This window comes from Elephas maximus, chromosome 4 (genome assembly GCF_024166365.1).
Source record: "Elephas maximus indicus isolate mEleMax1 chromosome 4, mEleMax1 primary haplotype, whole genome shotgun sequence".
In the NCBI taxonomy this organism is placed as follows: domain Eukaryota; kingdom Metazoa; phylum Chordata; class Mammalia; order Proboscidea; family Elephantidae; genus Elephas; species Elephas maximus.
This window is the reverse complement of record NC_064822.1, coordinates 190461941-190477363: the sequence shown is the minus strand read 5'-3', so window position 1 is coordinate 190477363 and position 15423 is coordinate 190461941. Positions and strand designations below refer to the sequence as shown.

The 15423-nt window shown below is 42.3% G+C and overlaps 1 protein-coding gene across 3 annotated transcripts in view; it reads right to left on the bottom strand.

Annotated features, from left to right (window-relative positions):
• Positions 1 to 15423, bottom strand: part of ATXN10 (ataxin 10) — a 214281-nt gene that overhangs the window by 35581 nt on the left and 163277 nt on the right. For all 3 annotated transcript variants that reach the window (XM_049884658.1, XM_049884655.1, XM_049884656.1), the window contains one exon: positions 4665 to 4728. In XM_049884658.1, the coding sequence (XP_049740615.1) occupies positions 4665 to 4728 (64 nt within the window). The remainder of the gene's footprint in view (positions 1 to 4664; positions 4729 to 15423) is intronic.

The following is a 15423-nucleotide window of genomic DNA, read 5'->3' as shown; positions in this document are numbered from 1 at the left end:
CCTCACAAGCCTTGGTATGTTCGGCCCACTGTTGCAGCCCCTGTGTCATCCCATCTCATTGAGGGGCTTCCTCTTGTTCGCTGACCCTCTACTCTACCAAGCATGGGACTGAGTCTCCTGATAACATATCCAAAGTAAGTCACAGTCTCACCATCCTTGCTTCTGAGGAGCATTCTAGTTGTACTTCTTCCAGGACAGATTTGTTCATTCTTTTGGCAGTCCATGGTATACTCAATATTCTTCACCAACACCACAATTCAAAGGCACCAATTCTTCTTTGGTCTTCCTTATTCATTGTCCAGCTTTCACATGCATACGAGGCGACTGAAAACACCACCTTGGGTCAGGCGCACCTTGGTCTTCAAGGTCACATGTTTGCTTTACAATGCTTTAAAGAGGGCTTTTGCAGCAGATTTGTCCAATGTAATGCGTCATTTGATTTCCTGACTCCTGCTTCCATGGGTGTTGACTGTTGATCCAAGTAAAATGAAATACTTGACAACTTCAATCTTTTTTCAGTTTATCATGATGTTGCATATTGGCCCATTGTGAGGATTTTTGTTTTATGTTGAGATGTAATCCATACTGAAGACTGCAGTCTTTGATCTTCATCGCTAAGTTCTTCAAGTCCTCTTCCCTTTCAGTAAACAAGGCTGTGTCAACTGCATAGTGCCGATCATCAGTGAGCCTTCCTCCAAGACTGACGCCCTGTCCTTCTTCATACAGTCCACCTTCTTGGATTATCTGCTCAGCATACAGACTGAATAGGTATGGGGAAAGAATTCAACCCTGACACCCACCTTTCCTGACTTTAAACCACGAAGTAGTATCCCCTTGGTCTGTCTGAACAACTGCCTCTTGATCTATGTACAGGTCCCTCATGAGCACAATTAAGTGTTCTGGAATCCCCATTCTTCATAATGTTATCCATAATTTGTTATGATCCAGACATTCGAATACCTTTGCATAGTCAATAAAACAAAGGTAAACATCCTTCTGGTATTCTCTGCTTTCAGCCAGGATCTATCTGACATCAGCAATGACATCCCTGGTTCCATGTCCTCTTCTGAATCCACGCTGAATTTCTGGCAGTTCCCTGTTGAAATACTGCCGCAGCCTCTTTTGAACGATCTTCAGCAGAATTTTACTTGAGTGTGATATCAATGATATCATTTGATAGCTTCCACATTTGGTTGGACCACCCTTCCTGTGAATAGGCACGAATATGGATCTCTTCCGGTCGGCTGGCCAGGTAGCTGTCTTCCAAATTCCTTGGCATAGGTGAATGAGCACTTGCAGCGCTGCATCCATTTGTTGAAACATCTCAATTAGTATTCCGTCAGTTCCTGGAGCCTTGTTTCTTGCCAATGCCTTCAGCGCAGCTTGGACTTCTTTCTTCAGTATCATCGGTTCCTGATCATATGCTACCTCCTGAAATGGCTGAACACCATCAAATTCTTTTTGGTATAGTGACTCTGAGTATTCCTTCCACCTTCTTTTGATGCTTCCTGCGTTGTTTAACATTCCCCCCCCTAAATTTTTCACTATTTCAACTTGAGGCTTGAATTTTTTCTTCAGTTCTTTCAGCTTGAGAAACACCGAGCACGTTCTTCCCTTTTGGTTTATCTCCAGCTCTTTGCACATGTCATTTTAACACTTTACTTGCCTTCTCAAGCTGCCTTTTGAATTCTTCTGTTCAGCTCTTTTACTTCATCAATTCTTCATTTTGTTTTAGCTACTCAGTGTTCAATACCAAGTTTCAGAGTCTCTTCTGACATCCATTTTGGTCTTTTCTTTCTTTGTCTTTTTAATGACCTCTTGCTTTCTTCATGGATGATGTCCTTGACATCATTCCACAACTTATCTGGTCTTTGGTCATTAGTGTTCAACATAACAAATCTGTACTTGAGATGGTCTCTAAAATTCCGTGAGATATGTTCAAGGTCGTACTTCGACTCTTGTGGACTTGTTCTAATTTTCTTCAATTTCAACTTGAACTTGCATATGAGCAATTGATGGTCTGTTCTGCAGTTGGTCCCTGGCCTTGTTCTGACTCATGATATTGAGCTTTTCCATCGTCTCTTTTCACAGATGTAGTCTATTTGATTCATGTGTATTCTACCTAGTGATGTCCACGTGTATAAAAAAAAAAAAAAAAATGTTGGAAAAAGGTTATTTGCAATGAAGAAGTCGTTGGTCTTGCAAAATTCTATTGTGATCTTCGGCATCGTTTCTATCGCCAAGGCCGTATTTTCCAACTACCCATTCTTCTTCGTTTCCAATTTTTCCATTCTGATCACCAGTAATTATCAATGAATCCTGACTGCATGTATCAATTTCAAACTCCAGGAGGTGGTAAGAATCTTCAATTTCTTCATCTTTGGCCTTAGTGGTTGATGCATAAATCTGAGTAGTAGTCACATTAGCTGGTCTTCTTGTAGGTGTATGGATAATATCCTATCACTGAGAGCCTGGTACTTCAGGACAGATCTTCAATAAAATCTGCTAGGCTTCAGTAAATAAAATTCCAAAGAAAGACTGAATACACAGAATTCTAAACATACCTGTTATGATATTTTATCTTTTCTTGATTCAGAGGAGATTTGGAGGTCTTGCAATGTCTCGTTATATTATCATAAAAACCAGCTATCTGTATAAATTTTTTTAATCTGCAATTCTGAATAATTTCTCTGCTGCACAAACATGTTGGTATGGTTTCTCTGTATGTGCTAGTCTCCTCTCTGTGCCTCACATAGAGGCAGGGTAGGAAAGTGGCTAAGAATCAGGCATATATGAGTTTTAATTCTAGCTGTGACCCTTTGGACAAGTCATTGGCCTCTCACCTTATTTCCTCATCTATAAAGTAAGGATAATAATAGTAATATCAAGGAGTCGTGTTGAGGCAATGGTTAAGTGCACAACTGCTGACCAAAAGGTTGGCAGTTTGAATCCACTCAGAGACTCTACAGCGGGAAGACCTGGAAATCTGGTCCCATAAAGATTACAGTCTAGGAAACCCGATGAGGCAATTCTACTCTGTCACATGGGGTCGCTGTGTGTCAGAAAATCAACTCGGTGGTACCCAGCAACAATATGTGCGAACACATGGTAAGGATTGAATAAATGTTTAATGAAGGAAGAAGTGAATGAATGGATGGATATCTGGGAAGGATGGGTATTTGGGAAAGAAGGTACCAAAATAAAAGACTTTGTACGTGAACTGTATACACCGTATCTGTAGATCTACAATACACCTGTGTATTCACCTTCTTATTTCCTCGTCTTTGTTAAAAGCCAAAGACTAGTGATGAAAACCTCTTCACCACAAGGTCAATTCAGGGAACATAAAAGTAAAAGCGTGGGTGAATTTCTTTTTTTTACGAAAAATCACCTTTTTTTATCGGGAAATACAACATATGCAACTGCATTTGAACATTCTTTTACTGTTTTCCTGTGATTACGGTAAAAGCTTTTCGTCTTTTCTTTTGGCGGGGAGGGGAGTATTTCACAAACTACACCAAGCATAGCCTATACTACCTGATTGTAATGCAATGCAGTGAACCAACCTATTTTGACCCTGAAGAATCTTCTGAGGCTCATTCCTTTGTCATTCCCTGATTGATCTTGTAAGCTGCTGTGCTCTTTAAAATAAGACATTTTTTTTTCTATTGCTAATCAGACAAATGACACAAATAAGCATTTCTCAGTCTACTTACTTTGAAACACATAATTTTCATCAGTTCCTTTTTTCTTCTTGACAGAAGCCACAGTGAGGGGAACTTACTTCAAAATGCCCCTCCCTCTTCATTCTTCTCAGCCTTAGGCTGGGTTCCTCACTGTCTCCATAAGGTTATTCCCCCAGTGTCCTCACAATGGCCCTATTCACCCCTCCTCAATGCCAACAGCACAAGGCCATGCAGTGGCCACAGAGAGCTTGGCTCTCGCCAGGGAGGTTCTTGAAATTAAACAGTAGGCAATCTCTCAAACTTACACAGTCCATGCTTGGTCCCTGGTTGCTCATCACTGTACCAGATCAGCTTGTTACAAGGAGTGTACTTGGTGACATGGTAGGAAGTAAGCAAGTTCTCTAAGGACACCCACCAGCAAGGGTAGCCAGCCCAGGTAAGGTCAAGAGCCAGCTTCAGCCACAGAGGGTCACAAGACAGAACGTCTCAGAAAAGAGAACTTGGTGCCACTGCAATGCTTCTCCCTACTGCTGGGGAATAAGATGGCCCTCACCGTTCCATGTGGCCAAGGAGATCTTCCAAGGACTGGATACTCAGTAACTATGGTAAAAAAAAAAAAAAAACCAAAAAACATAAAACTCTTCCCATTTACCCTAGGGTCCACAAGCACAGTTTGGAATGGTGGCTTGGTAACATCCAGTTCCGGGACCATGAATGGGCTGTCTCTGTCCCAGAGTTTTAAGGCACACCTTAGTAGCACGCTCGTTTGGAATATCCTATTCACCTTGAAAAATTCGGCTCACTAGACAGTGAAAGTTTACAGGAGTAATATTTCAGGACTATAACCTCGAGAAGTGGTTTAGTTCTTAGAAACCAGCCAGTCAGTCGGCTACATACTGAATAAGCATCAGGAAAGGGACTTGCTAAGCTAAGGCCCTTTGTGTGAATTTTGGCTCAGGGATTCACGTGCAAGGATACAGGGGTTACTGTCATCAATGCTGCAGTTGTCCAGGATCAACGGAATGCCATCCAGCTCATTCACCTAGAACGGAAAAGACAAAGTTACCACCCATGTTGAAAGCGGCCTGGTTATGGATGGTTTATAGATAACCTGCTTCTCTTTTCTATTTCCTCACTCTTTGTTATGATGTTGTTTGTGCAATTATCTGAAACACCTATATGAAGCACCTATATCAACCCAGAAGTACTTAAAAACCAGACATTTAAACAAAAAGTGATACTTCGTTTTTGCTTCACCCTTCCTCAAAATCGTGGCAGCAACTGGATAAAAAGATAGAAATGGGTCTGTTTCTATCACTGTCGGCCAGGATAAATTCCAAATGGATCAGACACCTCAACCTAAAGCAAGAAAACACACCCGTACTGGAAGAAAGCACACATGAACTCCTTTCACAAGCTGTGGTAGAAAAAGCTTCCCTAACTCTGATGCAGAGTCCAGATACAGTCGGGGAAGCTTTTAAATCTGACTATATTAAAAAAAAAAAAAAAAAAAAAACTGGGAAAATTATTTGTAAGCTGTCAGAGGAAAAGGATTACTCACATGTATTTTAATACATAAAGACTTCTAAAAACTGAGGAGAAAAGGCCATCAATCTCACAGACAAAAGGCCGAAAGGTATGAACACATAGCAGAGAAAATGAAATGCAGATGGACTATTAAGACTTCAGAGTCTGTTCAGCCTGTGCTCATGCTAAGAGAAAGGCAGGTTATAATTACACCGAGATACTACTACTCACCTAGCAGACCGGCAAGAACCAAGTCTGACCAGATACTCTGCTAGAGAGGACCTGGGAGAACAGGCGCGCTCACGGACTGCTGGAGTGAACGCTAAATGGCCCAACCGCCACGGCAGGGAACTGGGCAACATGCAGCAACATCACGTGTGTATCTACTCTCTGACCCAGTAATCCCATTTCTAGGAAACACGAACAAAAACACGCCTCTCAGTGAAATTACGTTTGCAAAGGCTATGCACTGTAGCACAACTGGTTTTTTTTTAACAACTTTACTTAGATATAATTCATGCCACAAAATTCACTCTTTTAAAGTGTACATTTCAGTGGCTTCAGCATATTGAGCTGTGTATCCACCATCACCATCTCATTTTGGTACATTTTCATTACTCCGAAAAGAAACCTCACACCCATTCAGCTGCTATTCCTCATTTCTCCTTTCCCTGTTGTTGTTGTTAGGTGCCGTCGAGTTGGTTCAGACTCACAGAGACCCCATGGACAACAGAACGTAAATCCTGCCTGGTCCTGCGCCATCCTCACAATTGTTGCTATGCTTGAGCCCACTGTTGCAGCCACTGTCTCAAATCCATCTCATTGAGGGTCTCCCTGTTTTCCGCTGACCCTGTACTTTACCAAGCATGATGTCCTTCTCCAGGGACTGATCCCATCTGATGACATGTCCAAAGAATGTGAGACATAGTCTCACCATTCTCACTTCTAAGGAATCTTCTGACTGTACTTCTTCCAAGACATTTTGTTCGTTCTTTTGGCAGTCCATGGTATATTCAATATTCTTCGCCAACACCACAATTCAAAGGTGTCAACTCTTCTTCGGTCTTCCTTATTCTCCTTCCCCAGCCCCTGGTAATTACTAATCTATATTCTGTCCCTATGGATTTGCCTATTCTGGACATTTCACATAAAAGAAATCACACAATACGTGGCCTCTTATGTCTGACTTAGCAGAAGTTTTCAAGGTTCATCTATGTTGTACGTATGGGCACTTTATTCCTTTTTATGACTGAATAATATTCCACTGTATGTTTATTTTACATGGCCATTTTGTTTATTTATTCATCAGCTGATGGACATTTGGGTTGTTTCTTCAGAAGAAAAGCCTAGTGATCTACTTCCAAAAAACCAGCCACCAGAAACGCTACTGAGCAACACTCTACTCTGACACACAAGGGGTCACCATGAGTCAGAGCTCTTTTTTTTTTTTTTTGGTTTAGTATATACTAAGCAATGACAGACATGTTAATGATCTCTGACAATGCCAGGGAAAGTATCATCAGCTCCATTTTGCAGATAAAGGAAATTGAGACTCTGAAGTTCAGTATTCTGCCTTGGTATGCCTACCTAATTAATATTACTCAGAGTGAGGTCTGAAGACCACCGTCAGTCTGCCAGAACAGATACTGGCAGGGCGAGCAATTTGACAGCGACGCTATGCCTGCAGAATCTCATAATAAATTCTGGGCTTGAAACTTCTTTTTAAAAATTTCATTTTTCTAGTAATTCATTTCTGTATTTTATAAGAATACTAGTCTAAAATGGTTTAGGGGAAAATAAACTGGTTCTTCCTCACAGACAATCTGCGAAGCACTGGTGCAGAGCTGGACCACTAGAGAGGGCTGGTCTCGGAGGGAACCACGTGGTAGCGATGCACAGAGAGAAGTCCTACGGCCAAGCCGGCAGTGGCCAAACCCGAGACTGCACCCAAAACTTCCCAAGGCAGCCCTACACCCTCACTCCTCCTCTGATAACCTACCAGCAGGATGGGGGTGCCAACAACAAAGTCTCCAAACAGAAGAGGAGAGCTTCTGCCAAGTGCATGTGCCCCCTGATGGATGGCAACATGAGGAGAGACCCAGAAAGGAGGAGCAAGGACTGGCTGGTCTCTGTGACGTGTGCCCCGACCCGAGCCTTCTTAAGTGCGGTATACCTCCGCGCCAGACGGAGCTTGCTGCTGCGCTCAGAGTTTGGTTCAGCTGGGGGGACAGAGCGTGAGGCTCAGAGGAAAGGCCTTCCTGACGAAGTGGCATTTAGCCTGAGATGAGAGGAACGAACAAGAATTAAACAGACAGGTCACGGGGGCTGTAGAGAGCTTTTTGGGCAGGAAAGCAGGCATGGAAGCTGGGGCTAAGACGCAGCATGGAGGAGCACAGCACAGGGACTGAGAAGCGAGTGCTGTGGGGCCAGACCGCGGGGGTGGAGTATGGCTCCACCATGAATGAGCTGTGCAGCCATGGGCCATTTCACTCTGAGACTGAATTCCCTCATCTGTAAAATCGGGATGTCTTAGTTAACCAGTGCTGCTGTAACAGAAATACCACAAGTGGATGGCTTTAACAAAAAGAAATTTATTCTTTCATAGTCTAGAAGGCCAGAAGTTCGAATTAAGGGCACAAACTCTAAGGAAAGGCCTTCTCTCTCTATTGGCTCTGGAGGAAATTCCTTGTCGTCAATCTTCCCCTGGTCTAGGAGCATCTCAATACAGAGGGGCCTTGGGTCTCCTGACACTTCATTCTTGCTGGCACAAGGTCCTCTGTCTCTCTGCTCACCTTTCTCTTTTATATACACAACCTAATCTTGCAGATTGAGTCCTGTCTCATTAACATCACTTCCTCTGATCCCACCTCATTAATAACATCATAGAGGTAGGATTTACAAGGCATAGGAAAATCACATCAAATGACAAAATGGTGGACAATCGCACAATACTGGGAATCATGGACTAGCCAAGTTGATACACATTTCTAGGGGGGACATAATTCAATCCATAACAGGGGATTGCAGGGCTGACACATCAAGGCGTGACCGTGAGTACAAGTACGTGACTACACACGGGAGGAGGCGAGAACGCCTGGTGAAGAGCAGGGCCAACGGGGGCAATGGTTGGTAATGCCAGTGCTGACTGGAAACGTTCAGCTGGCTGGAGCAAGGGGTATAAGAGGCAGCTTCCTGACAGCATGAGGAAACCAGAAGGTAATTTTCACAGAGCTGAGCTGACAATTATACTCTGCATCAGGCAAAACTGCTCATTAATTTTCACTTTTTAGTGGGTGAGAAATACAAGTATTCAGGATTTACTATTCAATGCAAGAGAAACATCTCACTTTCTGGAAAAAAAAAAAAAAGGAGTATTCTGAGAATTTGAAGGACACAAAATTACACTCCAAAAATTGAAAATTTAAACAAGCAACAAGAGTGAATTAATGAGCTCCTGAAAATCATGGTTACACTGGGATTGAGGCTGAACCGAGGGAATGCTTTCCTGGGTCAATACTTCTCATACGGCTACATTATGAACTGACAGAGGAGAACTCCTTACAGAAGACTATTAATCGTGCATAACATAAATGACCTATTCTAGACAAGGATGGCAGTGGCTTTAGGGCAACACATAATTATACACCTTAGAATGAACCCAGGTCAAGGCCACTAGGTAAAGTGTACATCAATGCAGCACCTTAGGAGGGACGACTGACACAACACAAGTTGTGTTCCTAAAAGCTGAAGTTCATGGCTGCAGCTACACGTGTGGAGCTGGGTCTGGGGCAGGGAAGAACAATTAGGACACTGACGAGTTTTCTTCTGTCCGCACTTCATAAAACCAGGAAGCTGTTTGTTTCTTTACCTAACATGTTGGGAACTGATTCTGGACCTGTAATGAGTCACAAATTGTAGTTCCCACCAAGGAGCCAAGCTCAGTCAATGCTTCCACATGCTAACACGTTTTCAGCAAGACAGCAAGTATGGCTTAAACAAACTAACACCTAGCCTCTGGAAATACAGCGTAAACAGAAGGACAATTAATTGACTTGCTAACTGTTCACTCCTACCTTACTTAGCCAATTATCTCAGAGAATGAACTCTCCAAGGTCAAAAGGCCCAACTCTAAGAATCATATCTAAGCTCCTGGGGAAATACATTGGGGTGGCAGAAAACAGAGCCTCAATTATTCTGGGTGCCCTCATGCTGCATGGTAAATACAAAAATCTGCAGAAAGGCAAGAGCACAATACCAACTTAGGTCAAAACCTCATATTTAAATATATATACTGAATCACGTCTAACTGACATTTGATAAAATGTGCTCAGAATATAGCTCCTCAATAAAGAGATCAACAGAGTCCTCACTGAAGGGAATGAGTGAGTACCCCAAGTGTGGCAACCCTCACCCAAGCTTTCCATGTAGCGATGAAGCCAAGGCATCCTTAGACAGCCAATTCTGACAAAGCTCGAGACCCAGGGAGGCTGCCAGATGAAATGGACTGTCCAGTATCAGGTGGAAGCACAGGTCCACCAAAATGGACTCAATTACCATGTCTCTCCCTCTTGAAGAGTCACAGAGATCTTCATCTGAGCTCCGGCTCAACTTTTTAATTGCATGACCTCAGGGAGGTTTCTGACTTCATTAAAGTCTAGATTTTCTCATGTTAAGAGGGTACTACAAACCTCATAGGGTTACTAGGAGGATTACTGAGAAAGAATACATCAGGAGCCCAACCTATAAAAAGAGCACAAGAAACGACAACTATTTTTAATACGATTTTTGCTTGGTTCTGAGATCCCGAAGGTTGCCTTTCCTGCCCACACTTGAAAACAGCTGGACGTAGTAACCCCTCCCAACAACTAGTTGTTCTTACGAAAAGTTTGAGAATATAAAGATCTATGTCTACAGTTACAAGAAATATGGGTGACTCTAGGAGACTGCTGTGTTATTTCCCGACTGTCCCATGAGTTCAGATGGACCCGTGCGAGACTGACTTCTACCCTACTCTTCTGCTGCCCCCTGCCTCATACAGCAGCTATGTTCTAAGTCCCACAGAAATTTCTTACCATTTATCTTTGTACTGCATTAATTTCCAAGGTGTTTGTGCAGCTTAACACTGGGCATTTCATGACAGAGATGCTGCTTCTGTCCCCAACACCAGAGAACAATTAACTCAAGGAGCAACAAGAAAGCAAGTGGCCTGCATTTTGCAGAGTCATCTAAGAAGGGTAATCTTTGTACAGTGGTACAACTCAGAACGAAGTCGAGGCCAGTAGCTTTCGACCTTGGCTTCACATTGGACTCACCTGGGGAGGTTTCAAAAGGTATCAATCAATGCCTTGGCCCAACCCTGGAAGAAAGGAATCAGAATCCCTGGGTGAGGCCTGGGCATCAGTGTTTCAGATGAAGTTTCCAGGAGACTCCAATACGCAGCTAAGTGGAGGCAAAGCCTTAGAGAACTGCTGCTGTAGTTGTCCTCAGCTACCATGGAGGTGATCTGGGACTCACAGGGACCCCATGTGTCACCCAGGGACTACAAGAGAACTACTGCAGTCGCCAAAGAAACTCCTAAAACAAACACAAGGCGCTTCACAATCCTCCCTTTACCTGGTGCTGTTTTCTTTATATTAAAATGAACTTCACTGAAGTATAATTAACAGAAGGTGCAACTGTTCCTATGTGCTGGTGGTAACCGCCGTTGAGTCGATTCCAACTCCTGGTGACCCTATGCGTGCAGAGTAAAACTGCTCCACAGGTTGTCAAGGCTGTGACATTCTGGAAGCAGGTCACCAGGCCTGTCTTTCGAGGAGTCTCTGGGAGGGTTCCGACTGCCAAGCTTTCGGCTACTAGTGGAGCACTTAACAGTCTGCACCACGCAGGTTACACTCCCACGTCACCACAACCAAATCAAGGTGTAGAACATTTCTACCACACCCAACAAGTTTCCTGTGCTTCTTCGCAGTCACTGCCTCTCATCACCCAGTCCTAGGCAACCACTACCTGCTATCTGTCACTATGAATACATTTTTGTCTGTTCTATAATATAAATGAAATCATATAAAATAAAGTCTTTTGATTCTTCAGCGTATGTTTTAGATTCCTCCATGTTGTAGCAGGTGTCAATAGTTTATCTCTTTTCAGTTCTGATTATCAATATACCACAATTTATTGTCCATTCCCGTACTGATGGACATTTGGGTGATTTCCAGTTTTATCTATTATGAAACAAAGGCACTACTAACGTTCAGATCTACCCTGAAATACAACACTGTCAGTGATAAAAAAGTAGACCAGTTAATATGACTATTATTCAAATTTATGTACCGACCACTAATGCCAAAGATGAAGAAACTGAAGATTTTTATGAACTTCTGCAGTATGAAATTATTCAAACATGCTATCAAAATACACTGATAATTACTTGCGATTGGGATGGAAAGTTGGCAACAAAGAAGAAGATTGGTAGTTGGAAAATGTGGCCTTGGTGACAAAAACAACACTGGAGATCACATGATAGAATTTTGCAAGACCAACGACTTCTTCCCTGCAAATACCTTTTTTTCACCAACATAAACGACGACTATACACATGTACCTCACCGGATGGAATACAAAGAAATCAAATCGATTACATCTGTGGGAAGAAACAATGGAGAAGCCTCAATATCATCAGTCAGAATAAGGTCAGGGGCCGACTGTGGAAGAGACCATCAACTGCTCATATGCAAGTTCAAGATGAAGCTGAAGAAAATTAAAACAAGTCCACAAAAGCCACGAAAGCCAAAGTATGATTTTGAGTATATCCCATCAGAATTTAGAGACCATCTCAAGAACAGACAGGACACACTGAACACTAATGACTAAAGAACGGGTAATTTGTAGGATGGCATCAAGAACATCATGCCTGAAGGACATAAAGTACCATTAAAAAGAAAAACAAGACCAAAACTGGTATCAGAAGGCACTCTGAAACTTGTTCTTGAAAGCCGAGTAGCTAAAGCAAAAGGAAGAAATGATGAAGTAAAAGAGATAAGTGAAAGATTTCAAAGGGTGGCTTAAGAAAAAGTAGTTTTATAATGAAATGTGCAAAGGCCTGGAATTAGAAAAGTAAAAAGAACACACTTGGCATTTCTCAAGCTGAAAGAACTAAAGAAAAAATTCAAGTCTCAAGTTGGAATTTTGAAGGACTCGATATGCAAGAATTTGAACAACACAGGAAGCATCAAAAGAAGAGGGAAGGAACTGGTCAAAATTCAACCATTTCAGGGGGTAGCATATTCTCAAAAACTGAAGGTACTGAAGGAAGAAGTCCAAGCTACACTGAAGGTATTGGCAAAAAACAAGCCTCCAGGAACTGATGGAGTAGCAACTGACATGTTTCAACAAATGGATGCAACACTGGAAGCGCGCACTCTTCTATGCCAAGAAATTTGGAAGATAGCCACCTGGTCAACTAAATGGAAGAGATTCATATCTGTGCCCATTCCAAAGAAGGATGATCCAACAGAATGCAAAAATTATCAAACAATATCATTAATATCACATACAAAATTTTGATGAATATCATTCTAAAACAGTTGCAGCAGTATATCAACAGGGAACTGCCAGAAATTTAAGCTGGATTCAGAAGAGGACATATAACCAGGGATATCATTGCTGATGTCAGATGGATCCTGGCTGGAAGCAGAGAATACAAGGAAGTTGTTTACCTGTGTTTCATTGACTATGCAAAGGCATTTGACCGTATGGATCGTAACAAATTAGGGATAACACTGCAAAGAAATGGGAATTCCAGAATACCTAATTATGCTCATGTGGAACCTGCACACAGACCAACAGTCGTTCAAACAGAACAAGGGGATCCTGCATGATTTAAAATCAGGAAAGGTGTGTGTCACCTTTCACCATACCCATTCAATCTGTATGCTGAGCAAATAATCCGAGAAGCTGGACTCTATGAAGAACAGGGTATCAGGATTGGTGGAAGACTCATCAACAACCTGTGATATGCAGATGACATAACCCTGCTTGCTGGAAACAAAGAGGACTCGAAGCACTTATTGATGAAGATCAAAGACCACAGCCTTCAGTATAGAATACACCTCAACATAAAAACCAAAAAAATCCAAACCCACTGCCATAGAGTCGTTTCCAACTCACAGCAACCCCACAGGACAGAGAAGAGCTGCCCCCATAAGATTTCTAAGGAGCACCTGGTGGATTCGAACTGCCAACCTTTTGGTTAGCAGCCATAGCTCTTAGCTAGCGCCATCAGGGTTTCCCTCAACATAAAGAAAACAAAAATCCTTACAACCAAGCCATTAAGCAACATCATGATAAACAGGGAAAACACTGCAATTCTCAAGGATTTTTTTTACTTAGATCCACAACCAACGCTAATGGAAGACGCCAAAAACCAAACCTGTTGCAGTCAAGGACATTCTGACCCATACGGACCTCACAGGAGAAAGCAGTACTGCTTCTCCAAGGGTTTCCAAGGAGTGGATGTTGGATTCGAACTGCCGATAAATGCCTGGAGGACCCCACTCCACCAGTAAACTTCGGATAGAAGGCACTTAGCTCTCTTGCTCCATAAGTCAGCAAGCCCAGCTCTATCGATAAATGCCCGGAGGCACTCTACTCCTCCAGGAAGCCTCCTGCACACAGGTACTCAGCTCTCTTGCTCCCTAAGTTGGCTCCAGCACTGTATGGCGCTGGTCTCCTGGTTCTACTACTGCCAGTTCTTTGCAACTGCCACTTCGGTTCTCTGCCCATTTACAGTTTTAAATAGCTTCTACATTTTAAGTATCTGTTAGAGCACCACCCCACACTCTCAGTACCAAATTCTGTCTTAGTCATTTAATGCTGTTATAACAGAAATACCACAAGTGGATGCCTTTAACAAGGAGAAATTTATTTCCTCACAGTAAAGTACGCTGAAAAGTCCAAATTCAGGGTGTCAGCTCCAGGGGAAGGTTTTCTCTCTCTGTTGGCTCTGAAGGACAGTCCTTCTCATCAATCTTCTCCTGCACTAGGAGCTTCTCCATACAGGAACCCAAGGTACGAAGAATGAGCTCTGCTCCTGCCACTGCTTTCTTTGTGGTATGAGGTCCCCCTGTCGCTCTGCTTGCTTCTCTTTTATGTCTCAGAAGAAAGAGCTCAAAACACAATGCAATCCTGCAGACTGAGTCCTGTCTCATCAACACAACTGCCGCCCATCCCCTCCATTAACATCACAAAAGCAGGATTTACAACACATAGGAAAACCACATCAAATGACAAAATGGTGGACAATCACAGAATACCAGGAATCATGGCTGAGCCAAACAGATACACACATTTTTGGGTAACACAATTCAGTATGAAAGTGCAGGACTGGGCAGTGTTTCATTCTGTTGTACATGGCATCGCTATGAGTCGGAAGCAACTGGACAGTACCTAACAACGTACTTAACAAAAAGGTTGATTTAAGTTTATCATTCTATTGTTTTCTATTTTTCTTAATGGTTCTTTTTTGCCTTTTCTCTTAAGAGTGAGTATTTTTCAGCATTCATTTCTTGATCCACAATTAGCCTATTAACTGTATCTTTTTCCTTTTTTTTTTAAGAGGTGGCACTAAGGTTTACAATATGCATCTTTAACTTGTTCCAGTCTGCCTACAAATAGAACATTTCACACACAACATTAAGAATCTTACAATGTAATACCACACTCCACCTTTGAGCAACTGCTCTCATATATCTTACTTCTCCATACATCATAAATTCCTAAATGCACTGTTGTTATCTTTGCTTTAACAAGCCAAACATGTTTAAAATAAATCAAAAAGTGAAAATAAAAGTATTTTATTCTTACACACATATTTAACTTTTCCAGTGCTCCTGACCACTTTGTACAGAACCAGGTTTCCATGTGCTACCATCCTCCTTTGGCTGGCAGAACATCTTTGAACATTCTTAATGGTACACTTCTCCTTGTGACAAATTCTCTCAGCTCGTATCTGTCGGGAAATGTCTTCATTCTGTTCACACTTAGGAAGGATACTTTGGCTGGATATAGAACTGACAATTTTCTGTTAGCATTTTAAAGATGTCAGTGAATTAATTTGCATCTGACATTATTTCTGAGGCGAATTATGCCCTCATTTTTATTCTTGCTCTCTCATATCTGTCTTTTCTCCCCAGGATGACTGCTTTGAAGATTCA